At 31.0% G+C, this 19,658-nt stretch overlaps 1 protein-coding gene across 7 annotated transcripts in view; it reads right to left on the bottom strand.

Moving 5' to 3' along the window:
- The window catches only part of LOC145291476 (uncharacterized), a 287,324-nt gene that overhangs the window by 2,664 nt on the left and 265,002 nt on the right, over positions 1-19,658 (bottom strand). For all 7 annotated transcript variants that reach the window (XM_080137357.1, XM_080137352.1, XM_080137354.1 and 4 more), the window contains one exon: positions 670-783. In XM_080137357.1, coding sequence (XP_079993483.1) covers positions 670-783 — 114 coding nt within the window. The remainder of the gene's footprint in view (positions 1-669; positions 784-19,658) is intronic.

The raw sequence follows: 19,658 nt of genomic DNA, 5'->3' as shown, positions 1-19,658 counted from the left end.
GCAAAAGCGTTAACATGCTAGTTGAATTCTTGGAAATCCATTTATCAGCCACACTTTTTTCCTTCTTCTATTGAACCATAGCCATCAAAGGAGTCACTCTTATGGTGAGCTGGGGTTTTACATTCCAAGTATGCAATCAAATAGTCGTTCTCTATCCAGAGACAAAGCTCTCGCTGATACGCAGGCTTACGGCATGTCAAGCGTTGGTCGGCAATTTAGGCTGAACCAGTGGTTTGCATGAAAATATTTTGTAGAATGTTTTATTTTGTAATTGTTTGATTAACCATTGATAAGTATGACCATTCTGGGTCAAAATAGATCTGGGAGTGATAGTATTTATGACCCACCTCATATATTGAGGACCACTCCAGCAGATGCATTAAGCACCGTTTTCTTTTATAGGTCTAAGATGGATTACTTGTTTTAACTTAGTTTTATTGTATGAACATTTGTAACAAAATATAAAGGAATGAAAAAGAGAAAAAAAGAGAGGGAGAGAGAAAGAGAGAGAAAAGAGAGAGAGAGAAGGAAAAGAGATAGAAAAGAGAAAGCGAAAAAGAGAGGCAAAAAGAAAGAAAAAAGAAAGAAAAAGAGAAAGAAAAAGAGAATAAGGAAAAGCGAGAGAAGAGAAAATAGAAAAAAGAAAGGAAGAGGAAAATGTGTTCTCACCTGTGTTTTTTGCATTTTTTGCATTTTGGCTGGGATACGACTTTGGGCTGTTTGAAAATGGTTCTGCAGGAGGAAATTCATGAATACTGTGGAAGAAACCACGTTTCTCTAAATCTGCAATAACAAAAAAGCAAATGTTTGAAAATAAAACATGTTCTGCTTCTTGGTTTAATGTTAAAGGAATACAAAACAAAAACAATAAAAAAAAGGATGTTGAGAGGAGGGTGCAGCTATTTTTGTTGTCGATATTTTGATGAATAAACCTGAAACAATTCTTAAAATGCATCCTTTTTTTCAATCAGAATGCTTAGCAATAGAAATTTCAAACTTAATCGGGACATTTTTTTTCTACATTTTTTAGATGAGGATTGATATTTTGTAGGATTTAGATTTTTTGGATTACTGTTCTCATCTGAATGTTATTCTCACAACTTTTCAGCTGATGTAACTTACGACCTTCATCGAGTGTATCTTATTGAATTCAGGAATCTTTCTGTCACCCTTGGAAATCTGCACAGATTTTCGAACAGGACCCGTTACTTAATCCATGGGGGTAACATGCTATCATTCTGTCAGCCATGACCGTATAAAAGTGTCAAGTAATTCACTATAGGTATAAGTAGTAAGCTGGTTCATCTAAAAACAAGCATAGGCCCCCAAAATTCTTTCTACAATTGTCCGCAAGGACATGTGGCATAACAACTAAAATACTAGATAAAATTCAATAGCACTCTTCTGGAGATTGATGGCTTAATCTGATAAGAAGAATACAATTGTGAATTACTTAAGACTTCTACTCTGTCGTGGTTGAGGGAATGAGAACATGCTACTCTCCTAGATTAAATAAAACGTTTTGTTCAGAACTTTGTGCAAATTTTCAAGTTTAACAGAAATATTTCCGAGTTCAACAAGATACAGCTGAAGAACGTCGGAAGTTACATTGACCGGCGCATTACGAAAATGACACTCAAGATCAGAACAGTAGTCTGAAGGATTCAAATAATACAAATTAAGCAAGACAGACTGATGAACATGCTCTTTCAAAAACAAAGGAACTGATCCAAGAGCAAGAGTTAAAAGGAGATGGACTAAGTCCAGGCAACTTCTACCATTACTAATTGTTAAGCAAGTTTTAAAGACATTTTCGTATATTTGTATTGAATTCCAAAGTAATTTTATTGACAGTTATTTTTTTGTTTTTTTTTAATTTTTATATTATTTTCTTTTATTTAATTGTTATATATTTAAAAAAAAAATTTTATATTATTTTTTTTTACTTAATTTTTATAGTTTTTTGTTTAAATTTTTATATTATTTTTTTTACTTAATTTTTATATTATTTTTTTACTTAATTTTTTAAATTATTTTTTTTTTTACTTAATTTTTATATATTTTTTACTTAATTTTTATATTTTAAAAAAATTTTATATTATTTTTTTTTTTTTAACTTAATTTTTATATATAATTTTTAAAAATTTTATATATATTTTTTACCGTTATTTAGCCCGAACAAGGCACAGTGTCACTTGGATGCAAGACGCTACAATTTGGAACTACTACGTTGAGTGCAGCATACTATTAGGAAGACTATGTAGAGATCAGCAAGATGTTTGTTCACATTACAATTGAACTTCTGTGTGTCAGTACAGGCAGATAAGCACGGAACAAGTGATTCTAAAATCTAGCAATTCGAGGGAAGAAACTATTAGTAGTAGTAGAAGGCTTTCCAGCATTTAGGGACATTAACAGTGAAGGGGCAGGATTTGGCTGCTTGTTGGGTTAGTCGGAGGTATTTACGTCAAGGGGGTACAGGTGTTTTTGGAGCACATTCCATTAAAATAGCTGAAAAACAGGCACAGGGATGCAACATTTCAGCAATGGGGCAGAGGTTGAAGTTTGGTTTTATATGTAAAACTTAATTTGTACTTTCCGTTTCTTATTTTGATATTCAAATTGTGTTGTGGTGTCAACAAGGACTTTGTAAATTTGAGATGAAATTTGAAGTTGATCTCTTGCATTTTTTTCAGAAAGGTGCATCATGAGTCACTTGAAGAGGGCCATTGCAGGACTTACGTAGGTATTTCATTTTGTCAGAGTTACAAGGGGCATCTAAAGATATATATCATGTTTGCTATAAACCTTCAAAGATAATCTGCGATCAGACTGAAAGTACTTGAGGTTATCATCATGGTGAGTTTTTCTTTATCAGACATGTATACAGTGTAATAATGTTTGGAAGTGAAACCTGGCTAGAAAGGGTTGAGGATATGTGTTGCATGAAGATAAATGATACGAGAATTATATGATGAATGTTTAATGCTAGTTTTATACACAAGCTAAGATCAGACAACCTTAGAGGAATATTAAACAAACAATATAGAGAAATGTGTGTAGAACAGGAAACTTTGCTGGTTTGGTTACATTTAAAGAATGGATGATAGATCAGGTTAGTGGATGTAGAACAGTTGAAATAGCAGGTCCAGTAAGTAGAGGAAGGCCAAGGAAAACATAGGAAGTTATGGGGATGGATCTGGGGAACAAGAATGTTAAATAAAAATCTGGCCAGAGATAAGTTAGTTTAAAAGTCAATTTCTATAAGCCATCTAACACGCGTTAGAATGTAAACAGATATTAAACTGAATATGAGGAAAAGATTTTTATAATCTCAAAATTTTCGAAGCAATAAAGCACAAAAGTGAACATCCAGAACTTATGCCACATCCATTTCCATAAAGCTTAACCGTTTATATATATATATATATATATATATATATATATATATATACACCTATACATACAAGCAGGTTGTCCGGCATTGCCCGGTCGTAAAATACGCTCCTCCAGACTCCCAGTTAAAAAAAAAAAAAAGAAAAAAAAATTCTTATAAATGAACTTAGCAGAATAATCGTAATTTTTGAATGGAAGCAAAGATTGTAAGAACCAGTGGTATTTTGTAAGCGGTTTCAAATCTGTAGACAGACCAAACAAGAATCTAATAATGGGATCATCCAATAAGCAGACACTACGTGATGAGAATGACGTTGATGACGTTCTATGTGACAGCAGCAAAGTCTGTAATCTGTAGCTGTTCAACGAGATAATCTGACCATTAAAACATCCACTTGTTTCGTATCGGTAGACAGGGTGTATGCGTAATGGAGCGCGTGGGAAAATACCAGCAGGAGCTGCAGGATAGCTGGCTTACAAAGATATTAGCAACAGCAGCCAAAAAAGCACATATGCAAATTAGAAAGTGTGCATGAGCTTGCGTCAGAAGAAAAAAGAAAATACTCCACGTGGTCGAGTTGGAAGCAAAGTATGTAGTGAAAAAGATGAATGTGTAAAGTTGAAAACGAGAAATAGCTATAACCGACACGTGGTCGAGCAGAGAAAAAAAAAACAAGAAGGAGGCATTGTTTGAAAAGTGATGGAAATAAATGCCTTTTGCTAAAATAGAAAGAAAAGCAGGGTCGGATTTATTTATTTTTGTTTGTGTGTTCTTTTTCAACAGTGTCGGACGGCATGTGGGGTCTGAGAGAGGTTTGAACTGTAAGGGCCAGATCACACATGCACATGTCTAATGAGAAAACAAGAATAAAAAGAAATAGTTTTAAATATAAACAAATCCTTAATTGATAACATTTGGAACGTTATCAAAATACAAGAATCCGCTGATTGTTTAATGTGCTCACAGAAAGTTCTCTCTCTCACACACACACACACACACACACATTAGTGATAAGACGATTCCAATATTTTTCCTGATTCTGATACAATTACCGATTATGATTCTTTACAAATCTTTAAATAATTAACTATAAAATTATTTTTTCCTGATTACTATAAAAAACACATGTTAAATGTACACATTTTTTCTCAAGCATAACAAATAAAACACTTGTGAGGAGGAGGATCTATAAATTTTAGTTTTACTGCTAGTTTAAAATAAATATTATTTCATTATTATTACTAGCAGTGGAAGATTTTGTTTTAAACAAAATAAAAAAAAGATAATTAAAAGAATCGTTTTTGGTATCGGAAAATAGGCAGAAAGTTTTCAGATTCCCAATTAATAATCCCAACACTAATATAGTACCAAATTCAAAACAAGACTTAGGCATAAAGAAGGTTTTTAATGTAAGAAAAGATTAAAAATCTGACTTTGTGTCTAACTCTGTTTTTGTATGGAGCCAAGTAAATAGGGTCACGATCTCTGCACAGAAAATATCCTTTTCAAAACTGTCTTTTGACCTATTTGTCAGTGAAGGAGAAATCCTTTTAAACTGAAGCAATTTTAATTTTCATCCTGATCCAGATTGCTGTTTTTTTGGAAAGCTTGATTTTCTCTACATTAAAAGCCAACCTTATATGTAATTTGCGTTAGTGGCGAGGTAAAAAGTTTGGTTCACTGATATCAGGGACATAAACATCAGAGGTACTGTGTAGGAAGTTGGGCAGCAAGATGTCGGTTCACGTTGCACTTGAACTTCTGCATGTCAGTACAGTTGGGGAAGCAGGGACCCGGAAGGGAGTTCCAAAGTCTAGCTGTTCTGGGAAAGAAACTACTGGAGTAGAAGGCTCTCTTGCATCTAGGGATCTCTACTGTGAAGGGGTGGGATTTAGCTGCTTGTCGGATTTGTCGGGTGTATTTACGTTGAGGGTGCACAAGTGCGTGCAGTTCGTCAGAGCATTCACCGTTAAAGTACTTGTAGAACAGGCAGAGGGATGCAACATTTCGTCGATGTGACAGAGGCTGAAGTTTAGCTGACAGTTCAGGACCTATCAGATTGGCGACTCTTTTGAACCTTGTCTAGGAGCGACTAGTGGCAGATGCACCAGCCCAAATATGACAACAATACTCCATACATTGGCGAATGGTGGCCTTATAGAGGTATAGGATACTTTCAGGCGTTAATACTTTCTAGCATGGTAGAGAGAACCCACCTTCTTCGCCGCGGTCGTGGCAATGTTCTCAATGTAATTGTTCCAACTCATGTTTCCTGTAAACGTTAGGCCGAGGAGTTTAAAAGATGTACTTTCAGATAAAGAGTAATTGGCCATTGCTATTGGTGGCAGAGAAAGTTTCTTGTAATTATTGAAGGAAACAAGTTTAGTCTTGGCAGCATTGAAGGTAACCATCCATTTTTGTCCCTATTCCACTACAGATCGGAGGTCTTCCTTTAGTGTTTCTGCCATTTCTTTAGATATGTGTTCATTTGTTTTCCTGTTGTGTCTGTTATAGAGCGTGGTGTCGTCAGCATACATACCCATCTCACAGACAATTTTGTCATGGAGGTCATTTATGAATATTAGGAATAACAGAGGTCCAAGGATAGACCCCCCGAGGCATTCCCACATTTATATCATATTGTTTAGATGTACGACCGTCAAGGACAACCTGGATTTTTCTCTTATCAAAGAAGGATCTAATTATATTATGTATTCTTCCAGTGATGCTGTATGATCTGATTTTCTTGAGAAGACCCTCATGCCATACCCCGTCAAAAGCCTTAGATATATCTAGAGCTACTGCTCTACCCTCCCCAGTCACTGGTATATGCGTTCTAAGATTATAGTTAGGATGTCTGCTGTGGAACGGGCTTGCCTAAATCCATATTGTTGGTTAGTCAGAAGTTTAGCATCTGTAAGGTGATGGAGTAGAGCTTGGTTAATTATGGTCTCAAATATTTTGGCAACAAGTGGGAGGAGGCTAATGAGGCGATAATTTACTGGGTCAGTTCTTTCGCCAGAATTCTAGAAAACTGGCACTACAGAAGCAGTTTTCCAGCAGGCAGGAAAGCAAGATTCATTAAGGCATTTGTTGTAAAGTTTGGAGAGAACTGGAGCTACTTCGGCGGCACACTTTTTTAATAGCACAGCCGGGATGAGATCAGGTCCACATGCTTTTGCAGTGTCAAGTTTTCTTATGATAGCATGCACCTGAGCAGGGGTGATTTTCAGATCGTCTAGAGTGGCGTCTGTCCGCAAAGGAAAGTCGAGGAGGGGGTGGTTAGCAGAGTCCAGAGTGGAGTTGGAGGCAAACCGTCTGGCAAGCATGTTAGCCTTCTCGGCTGCTGAGCAAAAAAACTTCATGATTGTTAGATAGTGGGGAAATTGTTGACTGCCCATTATTTACTACACTGTTGTAGATTTTCCAGAAGTCTTGGATTCCTAATTTCTGTGTTTCAATGCCTTTTTGTGTGGTTTCAGTAAATTCTCTCTTAGCTGTCACTATTTCTTTCTTACAATTATTTCTGGCGTCTATTTACTTCTGTCTGTTTGAACTGGACTTATGTCGGTTAAATTTGCGGTACGCTTGCTGCCTTTGCGCTATGGCAGCTGCACAAGTTGAAGTGAACCATTGGGGAGAGTGGGGTTTGCTATAGAATTTGTGTGTGGGAACATGTGCTTCAATTGCCGCTTTGAATCATTCAGTGGTCTCATTTGCGCAATGTTCAGCAGGAAGTGAAAAGATATTTTGCCATGGAGTGTCCCTGATGAGGTCCCTGATGGCTTCCCAGTCAGTCTTTTTATAATATCTCGTTATTTTGAGCAGTGGCTCTTCAGTTTTAGCTCTAGAGTTTAGGGGGATTTCAACCACTACCACTGCATGATCGGCGTTCCCAAGAGGGCTGTGGGCATTCATTACACAGTCATCGGGAACTGTGGTCAGAAACAGATCTAGAAGTGATGCCTGTTGTTCTTGCTGGTCTCGGAAATGGGTTGGAAATGTAACCATCTGTGATAGGGAATGAGATATAGAGAAGTTACGTTTTGTGGTACCAGTTGCGTCTGTAAGTAGAAAATCCAAGCCAGTTGCTTTGGTGGACATTGAAGTCACCAAATACATGCACTTGTGCGCTAGTGTCGAAGGAAAGTGCTGTATCTATGCTGTCAGAGACTTTGTTTATTAGGGTACAGTCCTGGGTCGGTCGAGGGAGGGCGGTAGAGAAAATAAAAGTAGCTTTTTTGAACAGTAAAAAAGAACTTAAGTGAAACACTTAGATATCGATGAATCTCGTATAGATATCAAGCGTTAGCTGTACACTCAAGTATGAAAAAAAAAAAAATCTTCATTAAACACTCAGTTATTTAGCATTCTTTTGAGCTTTTAATCTTCAAACAGAAAATTATTTCTAGCTTTAAAATTTACGCCTAATCCTCAGTTTTAAAAGGTTAAATATCCTGCAAGCTCATTACTTCCACCCATTTTATAAAAACTGATTAAAACAATATTACCTTTGCAGAATATATATTTGCATATATTTTATAATATTTATATTAATAAAAATACAAGTATCATACTACAAAATAAACTAAACAAAAACAAAACACACACATAAAACAGATATAATACAAAGTTTGCAGTGTAATAACAATTTAAAAAGTAAGCCAGGCATGCAAGGTTCCTCTCCACGAGTGAAAAATTTACTTTCACCATGACTAATGTTTGTACAAAATTTCAAGAAGTGGTTATTGAGAAAAGTGCGAACAAAGGAACGGGAGTGAATTACTAGATCCAATCCCTTCTTTGTCGAGGAACCAATAATTAGACTGTGAAGCAACACATAAGCATTTACAACTAATGTTTGTATAATGTCTAAATGAATAGATATAAGTTTTTTTTCCATTTATCCAAACTATATTTATATGAAACCACCTTATGTTTTAATTCAATAACACTAAGTATTTTCAAATAGGATATATATATATATATATATATATATATATATATATATATATATATATATAGGTAGGTAAGAAATTCATTTTTATAACATGAATAGGTTAGATAAAGTAATTAAGAATAGGAAACCAGGTCTAATATTTGTAACATGTTTTTTTCCTAAGATTAAAGGAGGTGGTGTTTGATCAACACTGCTGGGGAGCCATGATGTAATATACTGTTTTGTTTCGAAACAGTGTTTCATGGTAAACAACTGATAATCCCTTAAAGAATAATTACTGGTACCATAGTGAATTTGAGAGAGCAAGTTTATCAGTGATTGCAGGTTATTGAATGACTTACTGATTAAATGGTTTTCTCACGAATGATAATTTTTTTTTGTATAGTTTTAAAGGTTAAAAACTTCCAAGACGATATCGATATATATATATATATATATATATTCCAGGTAGAAAGATATCCAAAAATTATGAATTGAATTCCAACAAAGGGTGTTGATTGTGTTCAATCAGAGAGAAATATATTTTTTTTATTATTCTTTATGTAAATACAGTCATATCTTGCTACGATGTGCAGACTGCATATTTGATTTCATCGGGCAAGAAAAATTAAAATACAAAAATTACAAAGGTTCCAAACCCTTCCAAATTTTGAGGAAAGAAAAAAAAAAAATTAAATTTTTCTTGCCTGATGAAATCAAATGATTGAAACAGTCTGCACATTGTAGCAAGATACGACTGTATTTACATAAAGAACAATAATAAAAAATATATATATGAATTAAATCACAGATTAGATAATCAAATGTATTATTGTCTTATTAAATTTTATTTTATTTATAAATTTATTTATTGCCCAGGCTGTATGATATCCTTTATCTATGCCTTTTAAATACTTTTTAAATATATGTGCTGATGAGCAAAATATGTTTATTCATAGCTGATAATTTTGCTAATTACATTTCATTTCCTCTGATATGATCCATTATTGAAAATCCATGGATTAAGGAAATAAATATAATTCTTTTCCATATATTCATTGTTTCAAACAATAAATTCTTATATTATTATATATTTTTATGTATATTTTAATCTACAGAATTTAACTTTAATCATTACACTTTATATATATATATATATATATATATATATATATATACACACACACACACACACTTTGGAGATTAGAACAAGAGTCTAAAGAGCAGAGTATATGTTAATGTATTAGTGCATTTAATAATAAAATTAAAATAAAAGAAAAGAAAACAGTACTCGTTTTAATGTATATATATATATATATAATAAGCTCGATAGCTCTAGGATATACATGCCTATTTTAATATTGAGTAAGATGATTGATAATTTATAATTAAAATTAAAAATCGGTTTCATAAGGAAGAACAAACAAAATCAATAAATTGTACGATCGGTTCCGAAACGATCGTACAATTTATTGATTTTGTTTGTTCTTCCTTATGAAATCGATTTTTAATTTTAAATTTTAATTATAAATCATCTTAATATATATATATATATATATATAAAATGTTAAAAGTCCACGTATGCTTCTATAATAGTGATTTAAAGGTTATGAAGGGTTTTTGAAGCATGAAAACGATGTTACTTTATCGATACTTTTTTGTGACCAACAGCGGAGGTCTGCTTGAAATATAAAAAATAACAAGAAAAATATTAAATACAAAAAGTAACATCGTTTTCATGCTTCAAAAACACCTCATAACCTTTAAATCACTATATATATATATATATATATATATATATATATATATATATATATAAGAGTAGGTAGTAGTTTGCTTGAAGCATTGTTGGTAAAGAAATATATAGAATTTTTTTTTTTTAAAAGCCAAAGACAATGCGGGGATAGACCGGAATCATGAAAGTAAAGAAAGAAAAACAAACAAATGTAGACGGGTATGCTTGAGTAGAGGAGTGTCTAACCTTTATTCTTCTATCTTTCCTCACCTCAATGTATAGTTATTTTCCACCGTCTTGAATACACTTTCGTCTTTTGAAAAAGAGAGGTCCCTTTCTCTCGAAAGTAATCAAAGTTCCATACCACCAACTTGGTTATAAATAATTATACATTGAGGTGAGGAAAGATAGACGAATAAAGGTTAGACACTCCTCTACTCAAGCATACCCGTCTACATTTGTTTGTTTTTCTTTCTTTACTTTCATGATTCCGGTCTTTCCCCGCATTGTCGTTGGCTTAAAAAAAAAAAAAAAAAAAAATTATATATATATATATATATATACACTGATCGAAAAACTTACAAAACACAGTCAAGTCTATATATCTCATTTGCATATGTATTGTATGAACAATTTAATAACTTGATATTTATAAGATTTTCGATCTTAAATTTCTTATAGTAAATAAGTCTAATTTTATTATTATTGTCAACTGGAGAGATGTATCTGTGTATAATATTACACACACACACACACACATATATATATTTATATATATATATACACACACATGGGTGGATGGATGTGGGTGTATATCTACTTATATATAAAATGCATTTTGTCTGTATGTATGTGAGTTCGTTCCTTATGGACTCCGAAACGGCCAAGATGATTTTTTTAAATTTCACACAAATGTGCTTTATGTGTTCGGGAATATTCTTACATAGGTTTTGTATCGAAATGCCTCTGGTAAGTATCGAAAATCGATAATAAAAACATCTAATTAAAGAAACAGTTCAATTTTAACTCCAGTTAACACCATTATACAGCCTAACATCACAAGGTCATTTGAGAAATTTTATCAATGCACAAGCAGAAGGACCTGGCATATAAAATCAACAGCAGGTTCTTTGATAAGATAGAGGCGCATTTGAAATGAATGTTTCTATTTAGTGCACAACTGAAGCATGATACTTGACTTTTGCATTTTATACTTTAATTCAAGCCATTATATGAAAATAATTTGATAAAATCAACAGTAAGTTCTCTACAGTGCAATGTAGATTACACTGTATTGTGAACTAAGTCACTGTGAAGCTTTCTCTCAGTGCACCACAGTGGGTCCCTGACTAGAGCAGGCAATCAATTGATTTGATTGAAAGGGCGATTTCAAGATTTTGATGACAAAGTATTTGAAATGTGAAACATTTGTTGAACCTCATTCAATCCCGGGCACCATCAGGTTTCCTTGTTAGTATATATATATATATAAAATTCAAAATGGCGTAATGAAGACATATTATAAGGTATTTACAGCTTCTCTTTCAATTTTTGGACATTAATCATGTCAAAACACACTTTATTTCCTTTTAACGAATTGATTGTTGCTATTTCTTCTGATGAGTTAAGGGCAAAAGAGATTCACTGATTGATATAATAATTAAGTCATTGATTCTATGCCACGGAACAGATACTGTCAAGAATTGTAAATGCCAACTGAATTAAAGAAATAAATTATAAGATGGTCAACATCATGAACTTTGGAATATAGTCTTTTGTCATTTATTCACTATATATATATATATATATATATATATATATATATATATATATATATAGATAGATAGATAGATAGATAGATAGATAGATATAGATAAGGAAACATTCTTGTTTTTTTCAAAAGACTTTTTGTATTCCTACACGTCAACACACAGGAAATAAATACAGAAAAGATATAAACATTTATATTTTTCGTATTGATTTTTTATTCATACATATTTATATATATATATATATATATATATATATATATATAAAGTCTAAAGAAGCTGTGAGTATTTTATATATAAGAACAAAATAAGAAAAAATATAGTTTAAATTCAATACATCACAAACTTAGCACTTGCATAAGCCAACTTAACACTATAAAAATTCACGATTACAAAAGAAGGGGGGTTCAACTAAGTGAAAAATAAATAAATCTTAATTAAATTGTGAAATAGAAAACGGGGAATCATCAGCTGTTACTATGTTCCAGCGATTTAAAAACCAGACAGATGTTACAGTCATTGCTAGTGCAAAATACCACTTCCCCAATAACGAAATGTAGACACAATCCAGTTACAATTTCACTAATATATAAACTTAAAAACATATGTAAATAATAACTAGACTTTTTAGCCTATTAGAAATGGGAAAAATTATAGCCTATTGTCTTAGAATGAGTGCTTTACGCCAAAATGAAATGAACAAAGAGAAATATGATATAGATAAGTGTAATAGTTCTATTAAGACATTTATCTTGAAGACTATTCTGTGATATTGTTGTGGTGGAACTATCTGTGTTACCTTCGAATGAACTGATCCATACATAATAAATACCGGAAGACAAGACATTAATTGGGGTCGATATCCGATGAACCAACCAATTAGACAATTAGACAAACAATTCACACTTTTTGTATGTTCTTGTTAATACATTTTTCTACTCTTTTCCCTCGTTCTGTTTTCCTTTTAACCCTTTAAACACGATTATAACAGGTATATTGGCATATAAAATTATATAAGAATAAAGATGCATAAAAATATTATATGCTTTTCTAACGTATATATATATATATATATATATATATATATATATATATATATATATATATATATATATATATACAAGTTAGAAAAGCATTTCATCCAAGGCATGAAAATTGTTAAACAAAATGTTTTTACTATAGGCTTTAAAAATAAAGGTACAAGATTCAATTTGAAATTTATTTATCTTCAAAGTGCACGTTTATAAATTTTACAAAGTAAGGTATAAAAATTTAATACCTTACTTTGTAAAATGTATAAACCGATTTTCCCTGGCTAAAACCTAAATATAAAGTTTTGCATGGGTTCTAATACCCTATATATTAAGTTTCATGTCTGTAGACCAAAAACTGAGAGGAGTTTAATAGGCAAAACATTTTAAACAAATATATATACACATACATAAATATATATATATAGAAAGAGGTTTGCGTTTACTAAAACCTTTTTATGCAAATATTACGCAAGTATAAATCATGTAGAATATCTGCCTGAATATAATTACATGTAATCGTTAACTAAAGATGATCATCCCATAAGAAAACCAAAAAAACTAATACGGAATTAATTAAAATGAATGCTTAAAAGAATATGCAAACTGACTAGATCTTTTGCAAATGAATGCAATTCCACAACCCATATATAACAAAGTTGTATTTTCTTTGTAAACAAATAGAAAAACGGTTCGCTTTTTTTTCTTTTTGGCCTTTGAGCCAAGATCTTTTTTTTGTTATCAAAGTGTAGTATCTGTTTTGCAGATACTGCAATCAAAGTAATATGTGGGGGCAACCCCACATATCAGACCATTGCGTTTGAGCAATCAGTTTTGGTCAATGTAGGAGAAACCCTTCATATCAATTGTCAGTATCCAGTACCCTCTTGAGGGAGCTGGCCCCCTCTCCCCTCACTCTCCACATTAAAAAACGGCCTTGTGCCTAATTTGCTCATTGGGGAAGCAAATAAATAACTAAATGAATAGAAAAAAGGGTTTTTAATATGAATATCAATACAAAAAAAAAAAAAAATCATAGGCATATAGATTGATAAAATTAAATTCTGATAATCCATCCCCTTCCTATTACCACAACAAAGACTTGGCTTGATTGCAACTACAAAAAGAGTGATGTTTTTAATAGCTTAGTGTCATTTTTTTTTTTTTTTTTTTTTAACAGCTGTTATCAACATTTTTTTCACCTTCATTTTCTATTTTTCAATAATCATAGTCGTGGATCAGCAATTTGTATATATATATATATATATGGCCGTCTGCAAGTTGAACATAATCCAGCTTTTTCTCTCTAGTTTTTGACGAGGCAGGTGAGGGTGGGGGAGATTATTTGAACATTTAATCTTTTCATATTTTTTTTAAAATTAACGATGAGAGGGAAATAATTGTCTGAAAAGATCCCTTGATCCACCCATATCCCCATTTATATTGTAATTGCCAACTTATCAAATAAATACAAACTTAGAATTAATCAGTTTTATAAAACATGATAAACGATTAGAAAGTTGACCTGCAAAGATGATAGCAGGTATATGCGAGAAGATAAAAAATTAGTAGACAATTGTAGATGATTAATAACACAATTGACGTTTAATAAACACTAGCAGTGTCACCTGGCGTCGTTCATATATAAAAGAATACCAGCGATGAATACAAAAAAATTATCTAATTGCTAACAGAAGAAAGTTTCTTTGGAAAATATAAACAATTCCGATCCCTCACGTAATGGACGAATTCAGGTTAAATTATTTGTAACGTAAAATATAAATAATGAGTATTATTAGCTATAGCTATTCGGCATTGTCTGGGAGTAAAAGAAACAGAACGTCCGACTTACAGAGAAACGGAAATTAATTTTGGTAACTTTAATTCTGTAATCAAATTATTTTATGAAATAGTAATTTTTTAATATCTTTGTTTTAGTAATGGCTTAATGATAAGAAACAAATAATAATGTTTAATGGGGTGAGAAATATATACACAGAATTTAATAATATAGCTTAATCTTTTAATAAGGGAGACAACTCAGAATTACACATTATAATTTCCCTTTAATCTGTTTTGGTGAGCAAGGGAAAATGTTTTCACTCAGTTTTTTAGTCAGAATAAGTATTTCTACAAAAAAACTGCAATGAAATATATTTGTGCTAACAGCATAATGGGGGGGGGGGGCTAAAATTAGGCTAGCCCGAATCAAGTATCAACATGTCAGAGATTACTATTTTTTGTCCAATTTTAGAAAATCTGACGAGATAAATGTATATGTTAGTACAAGTCTTAAAGTATTTTCTTTTTTTGTATAGCTTAACTTTTTAAATACTGAAATGCTGATGCCATATAATTCTGTTTAATTCTAACATTATTTATTATTAACCAATTTTTTTTATTTGCAAATATCTTTTTTTATATAAGCTTGACAGATTTAGTGAGTTAAAACCTTGTTTGTATAGGGAGCATTTTAAACTATTGAAATTCATGCTATGCATATTGTTATTACTTAAACATATCAGCAGGATTAATTTATAACTTTTTCTTTTACATTATTAAAGCATCATTCATAATTTTTGCAATATTCTAACCCATGTTGACGCCAAAACAACCTTCTTTAATCAACAGAAATGGAAGTCATTTTCCATCATGGTAATGCTAGTTAGGACATAGCACTACTGACCCAACAGCTATGAAAATTTGGTTGGGAAATCTTTCCCCCATCCGCCATAGTCTCCTGACCTAGCTCCCACAGATTATCACTTATTTCAAGGATTACAAAACAATTTAGATGGTCTTAGGTAAAGATCATGAGGAATAATGAACATGAATTAGATTCATATTTCACATCAAACCCAAAAAATTTCACAACCGAGACATTTATAAGCTCATTAACAGATGGAATTGCATTACAGAGAGCAAGGTTCACTAGATTTTTAAAAGCACACTTTTTCATTTTAAAGATGGAATTTTAAATAGGCAAAAACTTTTGCACTGACCTATAACAATATTAAGATATACTTAATGGTTTAAGCATTAGAAAGATGTAATTTTACTAGCCAAATAGAAAAAGTTACTAGCCAAACCCACGTGATTTTTAGAATATGACATCTCCGTTTCATGACAAGTATGTACATCAAATATTTTTCTGTATTTTTTAATAAGTGTAATTCTAAATATACAACAACTTTTATACTTGAAGGTATAAACATTCTAATTTCTTCAGGTGTTTTTTTAAACAGCTTTCGTTAGAAAAGAGTACATTGTTCTATTAAACTTTCATTGTTTAAATAATTTAACTTTGTTCATTTTATTAAAAAAAAAAGTTGAAAATATATTTTTCACTCAGTAGTGAGCTTTGGAACATTGTCAATGAAAGAAATACAATTGCCAAAAGATAAGTGTTTCATTATTTCTAGTCGCCACTTTGAAAAATCACTCACAATGTAGAGCCCTGTTATAGCAACACATTTTAAGATTACTTGCTATTAAAAACATTGCTTTCTGTCAATTTGAATGGAGAAATCATTTTTTTAACATAGAGGAGAGCGAAAGAGGGTCTTACATATAAAGTTATATCAACAGGAATCCATTTGAGATTGTTCTCAGAACTACAAGCAAACAGTTCTACTATATTTAAATCTATAAATTCAACATCTCGACAATCAGTAACATTTAGACAAATTAGCTATCGACACTTTACATAACCAAATACTCCATCTGCCTAAAACTAAATTTTCATCGCAAACGTTTCTTTGCTTGAATTACTTGTTTGTGGAACACAATACCATGGGTCTGCTTTAAAGCTGACTAGATGGTTGTTTTCAAGTCCAATGTAAACAAATTCTTGTGGAATCTCTTAATCAAACTTTGACCAATTTCCACCATTGTTAACAATCATTATGGTGTTGCTGTTTCACCATCCACCTGACACGCATATATGCTTGAGTGGCTTTTGAACCTTGATAAACGGTGACTATTTAGTAAAAAAAAACCCACAAAAAACTGATCTTTTTATTTGACACGCACACACAGAAAATGCACACCTTTGAAGTAAAATATTTAGGAAAAAAAAAAAATGGATATCAACAACAAAAATATGTAAAAGCAAACAAAGTATATTTTAAATAAGCAGGACCCGTAAAAATTCCATAGAATGAGAAATATATTCGATCAACAAATACGTTTTGATAAAGTTGATATTTTTCTAGATAGCACAAAAAGTTTTTGGGACAGAAAAATCAGTAACAATCACACAAGTAAACAAATCATGCAGCAATATGAATTTACGCACATTTCTATGAAAACATTGTCCATTGTATCTTAAATATAAAACTGACCCAAATGAGATAAATTAATAAGTACTAACAAATACACACAAAATAATATTGTGCTACATAGTTCAATACAAATAATAAAATTAAATTATAACAAGTAATCTTTAATTTACTTCTTCAGTCCAGCACCTTTTGCTCTGTTTTTTTTTTTTTTTCAAATGTTCCCTTTTTATGTAACATTACACTGGTTATTCCTTTGGTGAAAAACAGCTGCACATCCAAATTACTAAGAGTTCCTTTTTCACACCATAACTACAATGATCATATTATATTCGAAAATGAGGCTACATAGCAGAAAGATCACTCTAATATTCTTGTCCAAGGTTGCCTGATTGGCCTTTTTAAAGCAAAATTTTGCGCATTTGGCTTTTTTTAAAAACAGTTTAATCTTCAAAAATTGTATTAGACCTTTTTCAAAGTGTAACATACAGACTAAGCAAAGAAGGAACAAACAGAATATTATATAAAATATTGCAATTTGACTGTTAATTAATCAACGGCAAAAATTAAAGATAACTAATCATAAGCAATGTTGATAACAATGGGTTACAATAATTTTTTTAAATGAAATACAATGCTTATTTAATAAGATTTATCAGAAAATTGGCACAAAAAAATAAATAAATGGTGAGATCTATAGCTGAAACTACTATCAATAATTTCCCCCACTCTTTATCTGTACCTAAACCTAAATGTAGATTCCATGAACAAAGTTTCTTTCTTAGAACTGTACACCTGTGGAACTCTCTTCTGTTCCCCTGCTTTCTAGCTGACCACAATTTGGTCATCTTCAAGTCCAACGTAAACAAGTTCTTGATGAGCCATCAACTTAATACAATTTATCCAATTTCCACAACTAACGATTACTATGATATTGTCGCAATGACTACTGTATACTCATTAACCCTCATCCTCGAGTGGCCTCCAAGCCTTGATAAGTGGTGACTCCTTTTTATAAAATTTTATTTTTAGAAATACTTAATAAAAAACGATATTATTATCATCATTATTATTATTATTATTATAATAAAGGTTTGATATCTGTCAGTCGCCAAAATTAAAAATATTGTTTGAAAAGAATATGGCGATAAACACCAGCAATTTATTTGCAGTTCATTAATTCAATGCCACAATTTTCAAAACAAAGCTAATTAAATTTATTAATATTTACTACAATATAAAAATATATCATTCTTTTTTCATCTTTACATTTTAATATTTAATTAAAACTCTTGTACATAATTTTAACATCATTTTAAAAACTAAGTGTTCTCAGTTTCTTTTCATTCACACTAAATATAATTTTTTTCAAAAATACAAAATTGGATAAAATTTTTGAAGCTTGTTTTGAATATTTTCATTTTATCTAGACTAAATAAATATAAATAATAAAATTTCGTTCTTAGCCAGAATTCCCAATATATTAAAAAAAAAAAAAAAAAAAAAAAAAAAAAAACTAATAACTACGATTTCCCATTAATCGCTTAAAATCATTTAAAAATTAAAATACATGATTTTTGGAATATGATCTTTTCGTTTAGATTTTGTAAAGATTTTTCTGTATTTTTGTTTTTCAAATATGGGGGAATTCTGGACACCCACTTAAAATTTTATAAAATAAAACATTTTTAATAAAATAATTAAATTTAATCAAATTCATAAACTTAATGCACCGAATAAAAAAACAAAACAAAAAAACAGCTATGATAAAACAGTGTAAAACATGTCATAAATTAAAAAATCACCTACAAAAAGGATTACATCTTTGATGGTTAAATTGATATAAACTTATATCTGTTTGTATATGAGAGGGAGAGAGAAAATGTAGTATTGACACTTTAAACAGGATGAGTGAGTTTTATGTTGGGGAGGAGGAGGAGGAGTGGGTAGTCACGGGTGTTTCGGGATTAAAAAAGTGTCAATAAATGGAGAGAGCATGAAGATTTTAGGTGTTGGATCGAGTGATAATCACAATCAATCAAAGAAACAATAAGAAAAAAAAAAAAAAAAAAAGCCTGGATCATGCATAAATATTTGTTTAGAGTTGAGAAAAATAATATTGATAAGGAAAAATAACAGTGGATTATGATTAAAGACATCATTATTGTTTTTGATTATTTTTTATTAAGCAACGAAATATAAAAGGTTAAAGAAGGTAGACATTTTCTCTGTCATCAATTTTTTGTTTTTTAACACAAATGAAATAAAAATAAATAAAATAAACAATTTTTAATGGAAATAGAATTAATTAAAATTTATTTTACCAAAATTTTCAAAATAAATATTTTTTTATCATTATTTTTTTAGGATCACCCCTCCTTACCCAAGCAAATAAAAATAAATGATTGATTTTATCTATCCCCATAATATAAAGCATGATTTTTTTTTATAATTTCCAATTCATTCTGAAAATTTAAAAAAAAAAAAAAAAAAAAAAAAATCAAAAT

The sequence above is a fragment of the Euprymna scolopes genome, chromosome 12 (genome assembly GCF_053919585.1).
Source record: "Euprymna scolopes isolate OS-2025 chromosome 12, ASM5391958v1, whole genome shotgun sequence".
In the NCBI taxonomy this organism is placed as follows: domain Eukaryota; kingdom Metazoa; phylum Mollusca; class Cephalopoda; order Sepiida; family Sepiolidae; genus Euprymna; species Euprymna scolopes.
This window is presented reverse-complemented; position numbering and strand designations above follow the sequence as displayed.